Source organism: Arachis stenosperma, chromosome 10, assembly GCF_014773155.1.
Source record: "Arachis stenosperma cultivar V10309 chromosome 10, arast.V10309.gnm1.PFL2, whole genome shotgun sequence".
Taxonomy (NCBI): domain Eukaryota; kingdom Viridiplantae; phylum Streptophyta; class Magnoliopsida; order Fabales; family Fabaceae; genus Arachis; species Arachis stenosperma.
Genome location: NC_080386.1, coordinates 4,207,056 through 4,223,996, shown reverse-complemented (window position 1 = coordinate 4,223,996; position 16,941 = coordinate 4,207,056). Strand labels below are relative to the sequence as shown.

The 16,941-nt window shown below is 31.3% G+C and overlaps 1 protein-coding gene across 1 annotated transcript; it reads left to right on the top strand.

The window, feature by feature from the left end:
• Window positions 1–8,275: 8,275 nt before the first annotated feature.
• Window positions 8,276–12,060, top strand: LOC130956127 (neryl diphosphate diphosphatase, chloroplastic-like). Its single transcript, XM_057883161.1, has 7 exons — window positions 8,276–8,523; window positions 8,617–8,893; window positions 9,154–9,532; window positions 9,682–9,900; window positions 10,510–10,648; window positions 11,227–11,475; window positions 11,565–12,060. Exons 1-7 carry the CDS (start codon window positions 8,521–8,523, stop codon window positions 11,850–11,852), a joined length of 1,554 nt encoding a protein of 517 aa, XP_057739144.1. The 5' UTR covers window positions 8,276–8,520; the 3' UTR covers window positions 11,853–12,060.
• Window positions 12,061–16,941: the final 4,881 nt, after the last annotated feature.

Here is a 16,941-nt window from a genome sequence, read left to right as displayed (position 1 = left end):
CCACAGTTGAAGCCTTCCTCAACTTGTAGTTCTGTTACATCTTAGAGACTTAAAAAGACACAATAAAAGTTCCAAACAAACTATTAAACTAAGACTAAGGCATTAAATTATTAAGTAAGACAACTACCATGCATTCTTATTATTAATAACTTCATAATAATATAATATGTTACCATGAGTTAGAGCAAAGTCAATTAAGCAATCCACTTCTATAAATTTTCTCAAACAACACCACTTGCAAGAAAGAATTAAAACATGGTAAAAGACAAGTTTTCTTGTAGTAATATAACCGAAAAAAAAAACTGAAGATGGATTATGTTTTACAAATGTAACTTTAACTATTTCATGTATTAGAGCATCAATTCCATAAGTAATCTGCAGAATCTAGCATCATGATCTTAACAAGTTCTCTAATCTGACTACTCAAAGAATTGCATTTATTATTGGTTGCATATTTCACTGTCAGTGATTTTTGGTATCAATATTAGTGTGGAAATGAGATACAAGAACTTGATTTTTAGGAATAAAAGATACAAAAACTTGATTTGATAAACATTCAACCAGAATTCGAGAGAAAATGAGATAGAGGAAAATTGATATCATTCATGGTTGATAAATTAGAAAGCTACCCTATACAAGTGGACAAGACTCACAAAAAATAAGAAATAACCAAAACAAAAGTAAATTGGAAGAAATTAAAAGATAAGAAACTCAAATAACAGTACCACAAAATCAAGCACAATATCACTAAAAATCAAGCACAATATCACTAAAAATCCCACAAATAGAATTTAAATCAAGCACAACATTACTAAAAATCCCACAAACAGAATTTCTAAAAACAGAATCACAAACGGAATTTCTAAAAACAATTATTCAGGTTAAATCAAGCACAATATCACTAAAAATCCCACTAAATCAAGTATAAATATCACTAAAAATATTGCAGATTAGGAGAAATTACTGTAAAAAAAATAACCAACCACAAATTCTAACCTCTGAAGAAGACATTGTTCACTTGCTTTTTGCAGGAGAGGGCTTGGTGACAGGAGTGCTGCTCGAGTTGGACTGCTCGGCAACGAATGGATTGCTGCTCGGCGACGGACTGGTTGGAGTGCTGCTCGGCTTTGGCTTTGTTGCTACGGCGACCCAGCGACGGCGACCCAGCGAGCAGCGACGGCGACGAATGAACGCCTTCGAGCAATGATTGGCGACTTCCTTGACGGTGGACAGCACTCTCTGGCTCCCTCAGGCTCTCCTTCTGTCAAGCATGGAGGTCGGAGGTGGAACCGTAGATGGGAGAGAGAAGTTTTTTTGTGGGTGAATTGGGTGTAGCCACATAAAAGAAGAAGAAAGCTAGGGTTGTGGTCTTGTGGCTAAGTGGCCCTTTTATATCTAGGTTAAAAGGCAACTTAGTAAAAACACACACTACTGAACCCTCACTCTTCAGTTCGGTTCGGTTTGATTTCTGTCGAGCCAACCGAAAACCGAACCGAACCGATCAGTTTAGTTCAAAAAAAATAAAAAAAATGGTTTTTTCAGTTTTTCAATCGGTTGTTGTAAAATTTGGTTCGGTTCTGCGATAATTTTTGGTCCGATTCGGTAATTTACACCCCTAATATACACCCAAAATCAACATACCCTTGCTGATGTTATCTTAAAAATCCTTTTATTGTTTTAATTTTAATTTCAGTTCTGACAATACATTCAAAAGTACATGTTAACAAAATATAGTTTTGATTATAGAATGTAAGATAGGTTTAAAAAGTATCTTATCCATCATAGGAATGAATTTCTTCTTCTGAAGACGAATCATCAATTATGTGCTTTCTTTTTTTGGATTGCGTCCTAAAAATAAAAAAATTATGAATCAAACAAATGCAACAATACTGATGATGAGATACTCTTGAAAGCAGTGCATACTTTTTGGCGGCAGTGTGAATTTTTTGTTTGATTTTTATTTTTTAATTGGCAAGGATTCTTCACTCTTGAAATTAAATGAGAAACCATCTGTTAATACATTAAATTTTGATAGAAACAGAAAAAAAAAGTGATGATAATTTCAGAATCTTACTCATTATTGGATTCACTTTTGCTTTTTGAACTGGACTCCTCTAAAATCTGCTTCCTCTTTCTGGATTCCATTCTGGAAAGCAAACAATCATTAGGAAAAACACCCTAAAACTGACAAAATGCACCAAAAAATATTACTTACTTTTTGGCCGCCCTTTTAGGCTGTTTCCTTCTAGGTTCCTCTGAGTCTTCTTCCGACTCAAACTCAGAGAAAAAATCAACATCAGTCTCTGATGAATCACTCTCAGACGAAGAACTTGGTTTCTTTTTTTTCTTTTCTTTTTTTCTCATTTCTTTCAATTTCTTTTTTGTTTCTATCATCTTGACAATGCCCTGATCAGTAGAAATGTTAGTTTACAGCATCTACAAAAATAAAACACACCTAAATTAGAGAAGGTATTTTGTTTGCTTACCATATGGCCATCTATCTCTGCTCTAATCCTTGCAACCAGCTGCTCTCTGTTCCAGTTGCTAACTCAGGGCAGTCTAGGTTTTTCCTCTCATTTCTTGTCCTTTTTTTTTTGCGAGATGGAAATAAATTATCATCAAGGCATAGAGGCATCTGTCGATTGATTTTTTCTTTTTCAGACGGTAATTTGTTATGCCTTTAATGATGAAATTCAGCACATGGGCTCCCCAATTGCCCTCTGTTATTTTCTCCATCTCAAAAGTTGGAGCTATGTGCACGGGAGATACTTTGGTTATTGTACTTGGCAACAAGAACGCCATCTGAATATAGGGGATGAAAATCCTCTTGAACATCAGCCAATCTTGTCCATTTTCAACACCGATACTCATCATGTCATCGGTCAGCTTCTTTAGAATGTTGCCCTGGAACCTTTTAAAATGAGTTTGTTCTCTTCAGAAAGATTCTTATAACACACTTTATCAGGAAATAGATCTCTTACAAAAAAGAAAACAATTTATTACTTGAAATGCACCCAAATATCTCTTATATGCACCCAAATATCACTCACATGCACCTAAATTTATTACTTGATTACATGAGATCAGAATAAGATATTATAAAGAATATATTACAGAGAATGAAATTATAGAGGTCTTCTGTAATTAGTTACCTGATGCATTGAGGCCAAGGGCAGCCCCTATTGTTTTGGATTTAACCTTAAAGGAACCATAGCTTGTTTCAGTGTGTTTATGCCCAATTTAAAGGAGTAAACCAACTCCTTTAATAGTTTGTGAAGCACATTCATTGGTGGGATGTGCATGATTCCACCAAAACCAAATTCACAAACGATCACTTTCTTTGGCTCGCTCATCTTTTCAAATTTTTTGCTCAGTAGACTGGTGGCACACTTCAAGTCTTTGGTTTGCTGTAAACAAAGCAAAATTAGAGTCATTTAAATAACCTATATTTGTATTAGGAAAAATTGACTTGTTCTAAGATATATATATATATATATATATATATATATATATATATATATATATATATATATATTCACTTGCGTTGTATTTTTTTCCACCTTAATTTTTGGTTGTCATTTTTACTACAAGGAAAAACAAATACTGTCAATAGATAAAAAATACACCCAAATACCAGAGATATACACCCAAAAACCAGTCACGTGCACCCAAATACCTGCCACGTACACCCAAAACGAGTCCTATAAACATTTTGTTTTTTTAATTAAATGAAATTAAATGAGTTCAAAGTCATATTCAACTCAACCAAACAAGCAAAATCATAAATTAAACAAGTTCAGAATGATATTTAAGTTCAAAATGCCACTAGAAGCACATGTTACATTCAATACTAACATATACACTCAGAAATGCGCCATACAGAGTTTATATGTATACAAACATACTTATAAAATATCCAAACATTCACAAGACAGAGTTTATATGTATACACCCAAAAATTATTTCACTAGAAGTAAGTAAAATAGCGTAAATGACTTGATGAGTTTCATCAGAACAGTAATATGAAATCTAAACCAACAACAGTAAAATAGAGAGAGAAATACGACGATATAGTGTTTCGATTTTGAAATCAGAAATAGAAAGGTAAAAAACGTAGAAGAAAAACGAAATAGTACCTTGAATAATGTTTATTTGTACTTTTTGGTGTTTTTTGATGGAGATTTGAATGTTTCCTTCTTGATTTCTTCTACTTTTCTCGAGGAGTTAGACGGTTTCTTCAGAGCTATGTTTTGTTTCGAATGTGGCTTGAATCTCGAGGGTTTGGGTATTGATTGAGGAAGAAGAGAAAGAGTCTTTCATTATTAGGCGCTTTGGAAAAACGAAACGGTTGAGTAAGGCGCGTGATTTTTACATTCGAGTATGGGGAGTGTGGTATGCGTCGTTTTTGTTGGGCTTGAGCCAACTTGTAGAACTTGTAACTCAAAAAGGCTTGTATGTGTAGCATGCCTGTAACAAAATGTAGCATGCCTGTAACAAAATATGTTAACAACTCCGTTTCGTTTGACACTATCCATTGATGGAAGAACATTCATGTCCATCGTTCGCTATCATAAATGACTTAATTGGTATTTTTTCTTTAAGGACTAATTAGTTCGAGATCAAATCCTTAAGAATCTAATTATCACTTTACTCTATACAAAATAATCAAATTATAAAAAATGATAATACTAGAAAAACAAAACCAAAAAAGTCTAAAATTATTTTATTTAGCTTTTATTAATTCTAGCAATAATTAATAAATGTTAAATAAAATAAATTTTAGTTATTTCTAATTAATTTTTTTATTATCAAATATTTTTATAATTAAAATATTATTTATATACTAAAATTAACTATTAAAATTAATTATAATATATTTATATATAAATATATAATTTAAATTATTTTAAATATATATTTTATATTTTAATATGTATTTTATTCTTATACATGTAACATGGTTCATGAAATAATAAATAGTTTTGGTATAATTAATTAGAGGCATTTATTAAGAACGACACAATAATTAAGAGATAGTTGTAACAAAAGTTTTTGTCTTTCTTTTCTTAATACAACCTTTCTATGGTACAGGTAGGGTTACGTCGTTACTCTAACAAAAACTCTCTCCCTTTCCATTATTATTGAGGTTTGATGAGGACATTAACATACATCAGCGAGCTCGAGCCACATAATTGTATCAAACTTTTCCTCATATATATGTTCACATTCTTGTTTTGTGGGTGACATTGAGGACAATAATAATATCAAGAAACGCAATTCGATTCGAGCCAAATATGATCTAATATCTAGAGATGTTAACAGGACACGGGATAGGGGATGCCTTTTTGCTTCTCATTCCCACTTTTAGATTTATTTTTTATTTTAGTTCTGTTTTTTGTCGTGAGAGAATATTATTTTTATTCTTATTTTTTACAGGATTTCATTCCTTATGGAGATTTTATTCCTTATTTTTTTTATAGTTCTAACGGATTATTAATTTTCATAGAAATAGAACTGAAAATATCAATCTTATACAAAACAACAAGATTTTATACAAAAAATCTAAACGATAAGATAGTAACTTTTTTTTAAAATGACGCAATAGAAAACGTCACGATGAGGCAAAACACAAAATAGTGAACGAGGTGAAAAACACAGCAATAAAGAGGAGAATTGACACGACGACAAAATTGTGAAAAAAAACGCCACAAATATAGAAAATGACACGACAAAGATGATAGAACGGTGAGAGATGACAACAATACAGCGAAGGAGTGGCTCCAGAAGGAGTATAGACGACGTTAGGAATCTATGAATTGAAGAAGGGTTATGCAAATGAAAATTATATATATATATTGACACGTGAAATAACTAAAAAACATATATAAAAAATAAATTATTAAGAATAATTAAATAAATTTAAAAATTTCGAAAATTAGATGGAACAGAACAAGAATCTCCACTTGGATCCCGCACCCGTCTTAGAAAAATTTTTTTTTCCGTTTTTATTCCCATAAAAAAATTCTCCACAATTAAATCTCTATTTGAGATCATTCCTACAAAATTTTTCGACCATCTATATTAATATCACCACGTTCCAGCCACACAAATTGTACCTCACCTAACAAAAATATGTCTCTAGCTATATGCTCACCTAGATATTTAATTTCCGTACCTACCTTGTATTAATTAATAATAGCAGGCGTACGTCAACTCACTGATCTTAACTCCCTAGCTAACAACAATTTGTTTCGATATGCTTGAACAGAATTGTTGGAGGCCAAAATTTTGAATGAAAAATTTGTGGTGGACTTTATTAGATGCGCTATATATAGGAAATCTTTCATTTGATAGTTTGAAAGAAAAAATTGTTGAATGAGATTTGGACGGGTATTAATCTTTAAAATTAGCTGGTTAGGCAAAATTTTAAAACAAAGACATGTCTAATTTGTTTGTGTTTTTAGAATTAAAAAAAATATAGAATACCAATATACTATTTACTACCTTATTGTTAATAATAATTAATTATTATATTTTAAATATATATATAAAAAGACACATCTAAAAAATATATCTATAAAAACATTTTTATTAGATACAGTCATAAAAAAGATATTTTTATTAGACTTATCCATAAAGACACTTCCATTAAATACGGTTATAAATAAGAATTGGCAGAAGTTGACAGAAATATTGTTAGTAATGGGATTAAAAAAAATATATGGTAACTATAGTATGCATTTTTAATGGTCAATTAGTAAAACCCAATGTATTATAGTGCAGAAATTCTCATGTTAGTGGTAATTCGTCATTATTCAGATTATTAAGAACAGTCATAAACCCTTAATCAATTATTAAGAAAAACCACAACCAATAAAGAGAGAAAGAAGAAGATCAATTGTACTCCGTTAAATGTACGAAAGCTCTTGTATCTCCCTGACAACTACTTCCAATATGTTAGAACTCGTCCGGAACTCTGATCTATATTCTCTTGCTTTGCTAGGGTTTGCTGATTGTGTTGTTCAATTCAAAGTTTGTACCGTGTAGTGTCATGTTTTTAATCCTATCTTTCAATTGATTGTTATCTTCTTCTTCCCCTCCAAATATAATCCAATTGTATTTTAGAAAAAAAAATCCAAATTTTATCTTATTATTTTCTTTTCAAATTAAAAAAAAAGAAAAGAATAAATCGATCTCTAACTTTTTGATTTACCGACATTTAAATTTTTGAGGATTTAAAAACACATTTAAATCTTTGACTTATTCAAAATCTAGATATATCGATCCCTAAGTCTAATTTGTTCAATTTTAAAAACTCTCTCACATGTGCATCCGTATCAACCAGGTGAATACAACAGAAGTCACGTTTGATTTCTCTGTTGAATCTTGACAGATTTAAGTGAACATGAGGGATCAATATGTCTAAATTTTAAAAAGGTTAAGAACTTAAATGTATTTTCAAATCTTCGAAAACTTAAATGTCTGCAGATCAAATAGTTAATGACCTATTTGTCTTTTTTTTAAAAAAAAATGAAAACTAACATTGTTGCACAACTAACATTATAGCTAATATTCGATACAAGAAAAAAAATCCAAAACTCTTAGAAATAAGAATATTCAAAATTTAATTAAAAGAAATATCCAAAATTTAAACTCAACAAAATTAAAGTTCATTTTTACTGGCTCATACCGTAGTTGTTTGGTAATATGCTATAATATTAGCTGGGTTATTGTGTTTGTGTCGTGTTTGCTGGATATAATGCTTGTTTGTGACTGGTGGCTGTTGTCTTTTGTACCATCTTGTGAGCTGTGTTTGCTGCCTTGCTTTGTTGATGTTGATGACTGTTGTTTTTTCACTGTGGTGTGTGCCTTGCTATAGGATTGGTGAGTGATCATGTATCAAAAATTTTTTGTTAGAATTGGGTACTATGGTGTTGCTCTTTTAATTATTACTTTTAAAAAAATTAAGATGAGTCTAAATAATTATCAATCATATTATATTATATATATATATATATATATATATATATATATATATATTAAAATATGAAATACACCTAAAATAACTTATGTAAATATATAAAAATACATGGTAATTAATTGTCAGTATACATATAATATCTTTTGTTATTTATATAAAAAATTATAAAATTATTGTGATAGAATTTTTCATAAAAAATTAAGTTGAAAAAAAAAGACAATATAAATAATTTAAAATGCACGCATGGTTCAGTTTGACACACTCTCCAGTCACCTCAAGATTGTCTAAGAGTTGTTGGAAAAGTCAGCAGACTTTGCTTCCTATAAATATGGGGCACCCTCCTCATATGAATACACATTACCAAATTCACCCAAATTGCAAGTAGCTCTAGCTACAGTGTCTTGAATAATTGTCTTTACTACTCTCATTGTAAGCCATCATTATTCAACTTAATAACTGCCAAGCTTCAATTCTAATTTGTAGCATACACCAAGCTAACATACATATACTTGTATTTTACTCAAAGCACAAACTGCATCATGGTAAGTGCTCTCAACAAATTAATCCAATTCAACATGTTTCTCTATCAAAATTATTCTACAAAACAAAACCCTTAAACTGTTTTGCATTTTCAGGATATTTTATATGCAAAACAAACTGTGATGCTGAAGGAGGCTAAGCATGTAATGAAGAAACTTATTAGCGAGGATCCGATGGAGAGTATGTACATGGTTGACTTAATCCAAAGGCTTGGCATTGAACACCACTTTCAAGAGGACATTGAAGCTGCACTTGAGAAGCAACATTTCATAGTGAGCACAGATCCCATTGATTTTTTCCAAAGCCATCAACTTGACAATGTTGCACTCTCATTCCGTTTACTCAGACAAGGAGGTTATTCCCTTAATGCAGGTTGTTATAAAATATAAAATACATATTAAAAATAAAAATAATACTATGCATTCAAGTTTTTTTTGTTAAGTAAGTTTAATTAAGTTGGTTTAACATAACAAAAATTAATTATACCTAGTATTATTTTAAATTTTATTGTTTAACTTTGTTAAACTTAGTTCAAAAAAAATTTGGATATATAGTTTTATTCTAAAAATAAGTTAAACAATATGTATTTATAGAGAGAGCTTATAATATCAACTACGACAATGGTTATGCAGATATATTTGAGAGGTTGAAAAAGGACAAAGTGCAGTTGAGAGAAGCATATGGTGAAGATGTGAAGAGTCTCATAGCGGTATATGAAGCAGCGCAGCTAAGCATTGGAGAAGAAGATACTTCTCTTGAGGATTCGGGGCGCCTCTGCCGCGAGCTTCTTCATTCATGGCTGTCAAGGCATCATCATCATCATGAAGCTCAATATGTTGCAATCTCTCTCCAGCAACCACTTCATCACAACTTGCCTAGATTCATGGACAAAACCATCTTGCTTAGGAACTTCAAACCCAACAAGGAATCTGTGTGTTTTGTGGAACTTGCAGAAATCAATTCCTGCATAGTTAGGCTCATGAACCAGCATGAAGCCCTTCAAGTTTCAAAGTAAGTTCTATGAGTAAATCATTTATCCATCAACTCAATTTTTTTTTAGTCTAATTTATTTAATTTAGTAATCCAACAACATACTTTATCTCACACTTTTAATCATTAATGACTAACTGATGACCAAAAACAATATGTTCCCTTGATAGATGGTGGAAAGGGGAAGCTATGTCGAAGGAGCCGACATTTGGAGAGTATGAAGCTCTAAAATGGTACATGTGGTCCATGGCGTGCTTCACAGATCCGAGCTTTTCAGAGCAAAGGATTGAGCTCACGAAATGCATCTCGCTTGTATACCTAATTGATGACATTTTCGATGTTTATGGCACCTTGGATCAGCTTATTCTATTTACTGATGCGGTCAAGAGGTAGACATCATCATCATATTCATTTTCTACAATTAATTTATATTTTGTGGAGGATGGTTGCAGTGTTATTGTAGAGTAGTAAGGAAGTAATTAATGATTGTTTGCATTTTTTAAGATAAGAAAATCTTACGTGAAAGTGACTAGAATTATCTCCACGTGAAAATATAAACTACATGTTATTTGGCATTTCAACTAAAAGATCAGTTTATTTTTACAGAAAAAATCCTAAACAGCTCCTGACAATTATTTTAAAAGACAACGAAATTTTTGACAAAAAAAAAATTCAATCTGACTCCTGAATTTTTTTGGCACAGGGACTAATCAGTCCCAAAAAAATAAAGAACAAGATCTGAATTAGGTATTCTTTTTATTAAGAACTGACTTATCCTTTTGAGATAATTATCAGGAACCGAATTGAATGTTCACTCGTTTAAATCGTGCAAGATTAACTAATTTTTCTTTCATATTACAACGAAATCGTTCTTTAAAGAAAATTTGGTTTTTAATTTGTTAAACTACCATATCACACGTGAACACACAAATTAAAAATTGAAAGTCCATGTTAATGCTTAATTACAAACGATAACAAATTGATCTCTTATAATTCAGATGGGAATTGGTGGGAACAGAGCAGCTTCCAGAATTCATGAAAATTTGTCTGCGTGCTCTTTATCAAGTTACCAACGATTTCGCTGAAAAAGTCTACAAAAAGCAAGGATTGAATCCCATAGATACTGTTAGAAATTCGGTAATAAAGAGTTATTTATTTCATGATGTGTTTCTTGAGACCAATTATCATTAATTACTAATAAAAAGAGATAAAATTTATTTAATTGATTAAACTAAGAATAAAATTGAGGGATCCATTCAGATAAAGATACCTAAAACGTCTTTTTTTAAAATATTTTTTAATAATTAAAATTTAATACATATAATCGATTAAATTGTGTTATTTTTGTCAAAATTATGCTAAACAAATTGATTTGAGCGAAAAATGGTGAATCAAATGTTGACCTGGTCTAAATTAATATTATTTTTCATAGAAAATGACTACAATAACCTTATTATAGAAAATAATTAAAATACTCTTATTATATCAGTTCAACATTTGATTCACAATTTTTTCGTTCAAATCAATTTGTCTAGCTTAATTTTGACAAAAATAACACAATTTAATCGATTATATGTGTTAAATTTTAATTATTAAAAAATATCTTTAAAAAAAGACGTTTTAGATATTTTTATTTGAGTAACTCTCTAAAATTGAATATAGATAACTTGATAAGGAAATAATATTTCCAACTTGTTGATATTATGTATTAACAGTGGATACGACTATCGAATGCGTTCTTGGAAGAGAGACGTTGGTTGAATTCTGGTGAATTGCCAAAGACAGAGGAGTACCTGAAGCATGCAGTTGTAAGCACAGGAGTGCACGTGGTGCTTGTCCATGCATTTTTCCTTTTCCATCAAAATATAACTCACAAATCTCTAGCAATTTTAGATGACTTTCCAAACATTATATACTCCGTGGCCAAAATCCTTCGTCTTAGTGATGATTTAGAAGGATACAAGGTAAAATCAAACTCTATCAATAATAATAATAGTCCTCATATTGTATTTTATATTCTCTTTGCATTGTAACATTTCAATCATGAATGTAGAACAAAAATGAAACGGGGTTTGATGGGTCATACATTGAGTGCTACATGAGAGAACATCAAGAGGTTTCAGCTGAAGAAGCACAAAAGCATGTTGAGGAGCTGATTTCGATGGAATGGAAACGTCTCAATAGACAAGTAGTGTTGAGCACAGATCACCAATTTTCATCTTCATATACCAAATTCTGCTTGAATGCTGCTAGAATGGTCCCTCTAATGTACCATTACCGCACCAATCCAAGCCTTTCCAACCTGCATCAATATGTCAAGTCTATTGCCAAATGCCAATAATGTTGGTGTCGTCAAACAAATCTAGTGTGTTAGGTGGTTGTTATTGTTAATCAAATAATTTAAGTGTTTTCTTGTTTGTGTAGCTAGGACCTTTGGTTTCTTATCCAAAAAGGACTCAATAATAGCGCTATAGCACTATAGTGCACCACCACCAGTGTCAAATAAAAGAAGTAATAATATAGAGTGCACGTCTATCTATTCACTTGTATGGCTCATTCTAATATGACTATGTTATCGTACTACAAGAACTTGATAAATTAGTGACGAATTTTTACGAGAAATATTTTTTGTCACTAATCTGTCATTAACTTGCGAGAAATTAGTGACGCACTAACGACAAAATTAATGAACGATTACAAAATATCCAAACTTAAGAAAAGCGATTGATTAGCGAGAGATTCACGAGTAAGTCTGTTTCTCGCAAATTGACTTTTGTAGATAAAAAAAGAGTGGAAAAATTTTTTTCGCTAATTTGTCACAAATTAATTAGCGAGTGACAATGTTCTAGCAAATTAGTCAATTAGGAGTTCAATTGAATAAAAGTAAAGTAGCGAGAGATATTATTGTCACTATTTTGTTGCAAGTGTTTGATATACAATTAGCGAGAAACAATTCGGACGCTAGTTCGTCGCTAAATAAATTTTGTGCGAAAAGGCTAATTAGTGAGGAACAATGTTCCTAGCTAATCCGTCACAAAGAATTGAAATGCATTTTGCGACGGACAATTTTCTAGCTAATTTGTCAACAAAGTTTTTATTTTTAGCGAGCAATTCGTTTCTCGCTAATTTGTCGCATAATATTGTAAAATTCAAAATTAGGGTAGCGACAGAAAAAAGTCGTCGCTAACTCGTCGCAACGGATAAATCATTCAGCTAGGGAAGTGTTATTTGCTAATTAGTCGCTAAAGTGGAAATATGGATATTGAGCGCCTATGACCTAAGTAGCGAGAAATTTGCGACCGTTTAACAACTGACACACTTTGTTCACTGATTTCAAATCGCTGATTAGCGGGCGAAATACATTTGTTACTAAGTTGTCGCAAGTTTAATTTAGCGAGCACTTGGCAACTGCAATCTTGTCGCAAAGCAAAAGCTATATCCTACCTATTTTGTAGCAAATTAGTCGCTAACCTCGTTGGAAATCAGACGCAGAGTTATAACAAATCCAAAGCTAATCGAGAAAATTTTAGAAATAACTAGTCAACAGCTTATTTAGTGAGGAATTAGCGACCGTTTAACAACTGATAGACTTTTCTCGCTTATTTCATGTTGCTACTAATTTGTCAGAAAAAATGTTAGTCCTTATTCTTCTGTCCTTATTTAATGTTGCTATTAATCACTAACCTCTATATAAATCCATGAAAAATTCATAAAAAGTTTGAAGCAAAATTTCCAAGCACGCTAATGTAATTTGTTATAATTTTGTCACTAATCTAAAGCTATTTTAAATGAGACAATAATTAAAGTCTCAAAGTCGTGCTAATAATTAGCTAACTAATTTTTAATAACTAATAATTTACAATATTCTAGCAAGAAGTCAATTCTAAAAAGTTTTACAAACAACTCAAATTAAAAGCTTTTTTTTTTAAATATTTTTTTTCTATTAAATCACAAATTTGTCATTATTTTTAATGAAAAATTTGCTATTAATTTGAATTGAAGTTTAAATTAATATATTTTAAAGACAAATTTAAAAATTTAATATTTTAGAAAATGAGAGCATAATGTTGATATTTTCAATCACAAAATATACTAGAAAATATATAATAGATAAGATAATTAAATTATTGTATATGAGAGTTTATTTTTATATGATCGTACAAGTTTTATTATTAATTAAAATCATTTTGGAATTCATTCAATAAAAATTAATTTGAGCTAGCTCTTGAATTAATTAGGATTGTCAAAATGAGCCAAATCCATCGGACTAGCTCGTTTACTTGACTTAAATAGATGGATATTTAACTCTAAAATTAAACTCGTAAAAATACAAGTCTAAACAACTTAGCCATAGTTATCAGAACCAGACCGCCCGACCAGTTCGACCAGAAAACCAGTGAACCGATGTTCTATCCGGTTCAGTTCATTATTAGACCAAACTTGCAATTGACTCGGTCAATGGAGGTCAAATAGTTAAAAACCAAACGATTTTGTCACGAACCGGACTCAGTTTAGACAGTTGACCCGCGTGCTCCACACATAGACCAACAGGGTGTAAATCACTGTAGGAGCATCTATTTGAATCCCCTTCAAAAGTTGCGTCTCTAAGGTTCGATCCATGAAACTGAGAGTGAGTAAAAGATGGATATTTGACTCTAAAATCAAACTCGTAAAAAATGCAAGTCTAAACGACTTAGCTATAGTTATCAGAATCAAACCGGATCGATCCGATTGGTTCGACTGAAAAAACAGTGAACTGATGTCCGATCCTATCCCAACGGTTTTATTGCGAACCAGACTCGATTTAGACAGTTGACCCGCACTTCCTCTTTGATCCACGCACTCCACACGTAGACCAGCAGAGTTTGAATCACTGTAAAAGCATCTATTTGAATCCCTCTCAAAAAGTGGCTCTTTTTCCTTCAACCTGAGAGTGAGTAAAAGCCCCCATCTCATTGTGACAAGTGAATTTTCAATAGATGTAATGCTTATAATTATATATACCATATTATTTTATATGTGCCACTATTAGATTTTTTATTATATTTGCTAATTATTTTATATATTATATAAAAATATGGATTATATCATAATTTACATATAATTTAATTAAATCAAATTTAAATAATATAAAATATTATTATCATTTAATTTTTATTTTTAATATTTAAATTTTGATTTTATTATAATTTTATATATTTATTAAATTATTATCGGATTAAACGATTTGACCAATAATTTACCAGTTGAACCACACTGACCCAGTAATCCAGTAATTTGACCGGATTGATTGCTGGTTCGATTCTGATAACTATAGACTTAGTTCAATTAACCAAAAAATAGTAAATTAAAATTTTTCATGTTTATTAAAAAAATTATCTATTTTATAAAAGATTTTTTTAATTATTTATTTTTAAAAATCAAAATGAAAATTTAAAAACAAAAAAAAAATAGTAACTCAAAAAACAAAACAAGTTATATTAATTTAAAAAACGTATAATTTTGAAATTATAAACGCACGGAAGTGCCCTTTCTATTACTCCAAATAAAAAATTGTGTATAAGCGCTCTTTTTCAATACTTTAAATTAAAAATTAAAAATTGAGAAAGTATAGAGAGTTAATGGCCTAAGCGTACAATGTGTGCAACAGACTGATAGAAGTATTAGAGATATGACCATTAGTGTTACATTGTCCTATCAGGTTATGCTTTTGGGATGAGTGGATTCATGACATGGTATTAGAGTTCTAGATCTGAAAGGTCAAGAATTCAATCCTTGTTGAACTCCAAAATCAGCTGAGATATTTATTATTTCTGGCACTACCCTTAAAAATTTCATTATCGCTACAATAATTTCCTTTTATCATTATAGCCACCATAATTATCTCCCCAAATGACCTTATCTAGCCCCATTAACATTGTCTCCTTAACGATTCTTGCGACGAAAATCAGTCTTCCACACTCACAGTCAGAGACTCAGCGTCCCCTATCGTGCTTCCGCTGCTCTGCCATCGGCGCTGCGGACAACACCAACCCTTGCTTGCATCCCGCGATCCTTTCTTCTTCCTCTCCCCTCCTCGTAGCGCCTCTCTTTCTTCGTCGTCCTCCCCGGCAAGGCTCCACACAGCAACAGGCCAGCAGCATGTTGTCTTCCTCCATAACTCCATGCATGCCTTCTCTGTTCACTACTCCACGCCACCGGAGCCCTTGGTCCTGAGAGTCTCATGTTCGATTGTCACGGCAGAAGGCCATACACCGACGTCGCCGACGGCCAGATTCTAAAGTGGAAAGGAGATGGAGTTGGTTGGACTTAGTTTGCTGTCACCTCTTCCAATAGGTACCAAAATGTAAACTCGTTTCTAAAATGGTGAACTTATGTGAATTTGAGGGTTGATATGCCTTAGTTTTTGTTGAAAATAGTGAGTATTTAAATCGATCTAGATTTTTTTAGAAATTTGTTAGTTTTAGAATCAAAAGTTTTGTTTATTGTGTTTTTGAGTTAAGGGTTTGCTAGTGATAGAAGACTTGATTTGAGGATATGGACACCGTAATGAATATAACGTTCTCTGTTCTGATCAGAACATTGATTCTTTTAGGGATTCTGCTAGTGCTACTAATTGAATTTTGAATCATTGAATGATTAGCTATTTATTGGATTGAATGATTACTGATTAGTTGATTCATTTTAGTCCTATTTTTGTTCTTTGTATTGTTCTGTGTTCTTGCTTTGAATGATTAGCTCTGTTCACTGCTGTTGTACTGTGTTGTGCTGAAAATAATTGTGACTGAAAATGTCCTCAAAGCCTAAAATTTTGCTCATCCTTGTTAATCTTTGGAAAAGTTTGTTGCTGCTGCATAATTTTTTATTGTGTTATTGTGTTTTAATTGTTCGTGTTGTGGCTTTGTTACTTTCAATTGTTCCTATTGGTGTTGTTGCTTTATTTTAAATTTTAATTGATGGTGTTGTTTTAATTCTAAGTCATTCAATTTTTCTATTAGATATTATGCCTCTAGCTTTATTTTATTGTCATTCATCAATGATTAATTGAACTCTAAATCATTTTATTGCCTCTAATTCATTTGTCTTAGCTTAAGGTGGGATATATGAATTTTTAAATATGGTGATATGGTAAAAAAAAATTTTTTATCTGAGTTTTGGGAAAATGCTAGACATTAAAGTTTGAATAATATTTTGATGGTTGTATTTTTTTGGGTGTTTATTTATAATTAATTTATTATTTTATTATAAAATAATTTTTTCGGTTGAATTACGATTGGACTAGTTAGACCAATGAACCAGTGACTAGAACGGTTCGATGACTGGTCCGATTTTCAGAACCTTGCTTGTTGTTTCCAACAGCTTTTGTGTATCCTAGTAAATGTTTGCACGAAAAGTGCAACAAAGAATGGCTTTGTCTACTTGTGAGTAAT

Coding starts and splice junctions, on each gene's coding strand:
- LOC130956127 (XM_057883161.1), top strand. Junction 8,894..9,153: donor AGGTTATTCCCTTAATGCAG/GTTGTTATAAAA, acceptor ATGGTTATGCAG/ATATATTTGAGAGGTTGAAA. Junction 9,901..10,509: donor TTTACTGATGCGGTCAAGAG/GTAGACATCATC, acceptor CTTATAATTCAG/ATGGGAATTGGTGGGAACAG.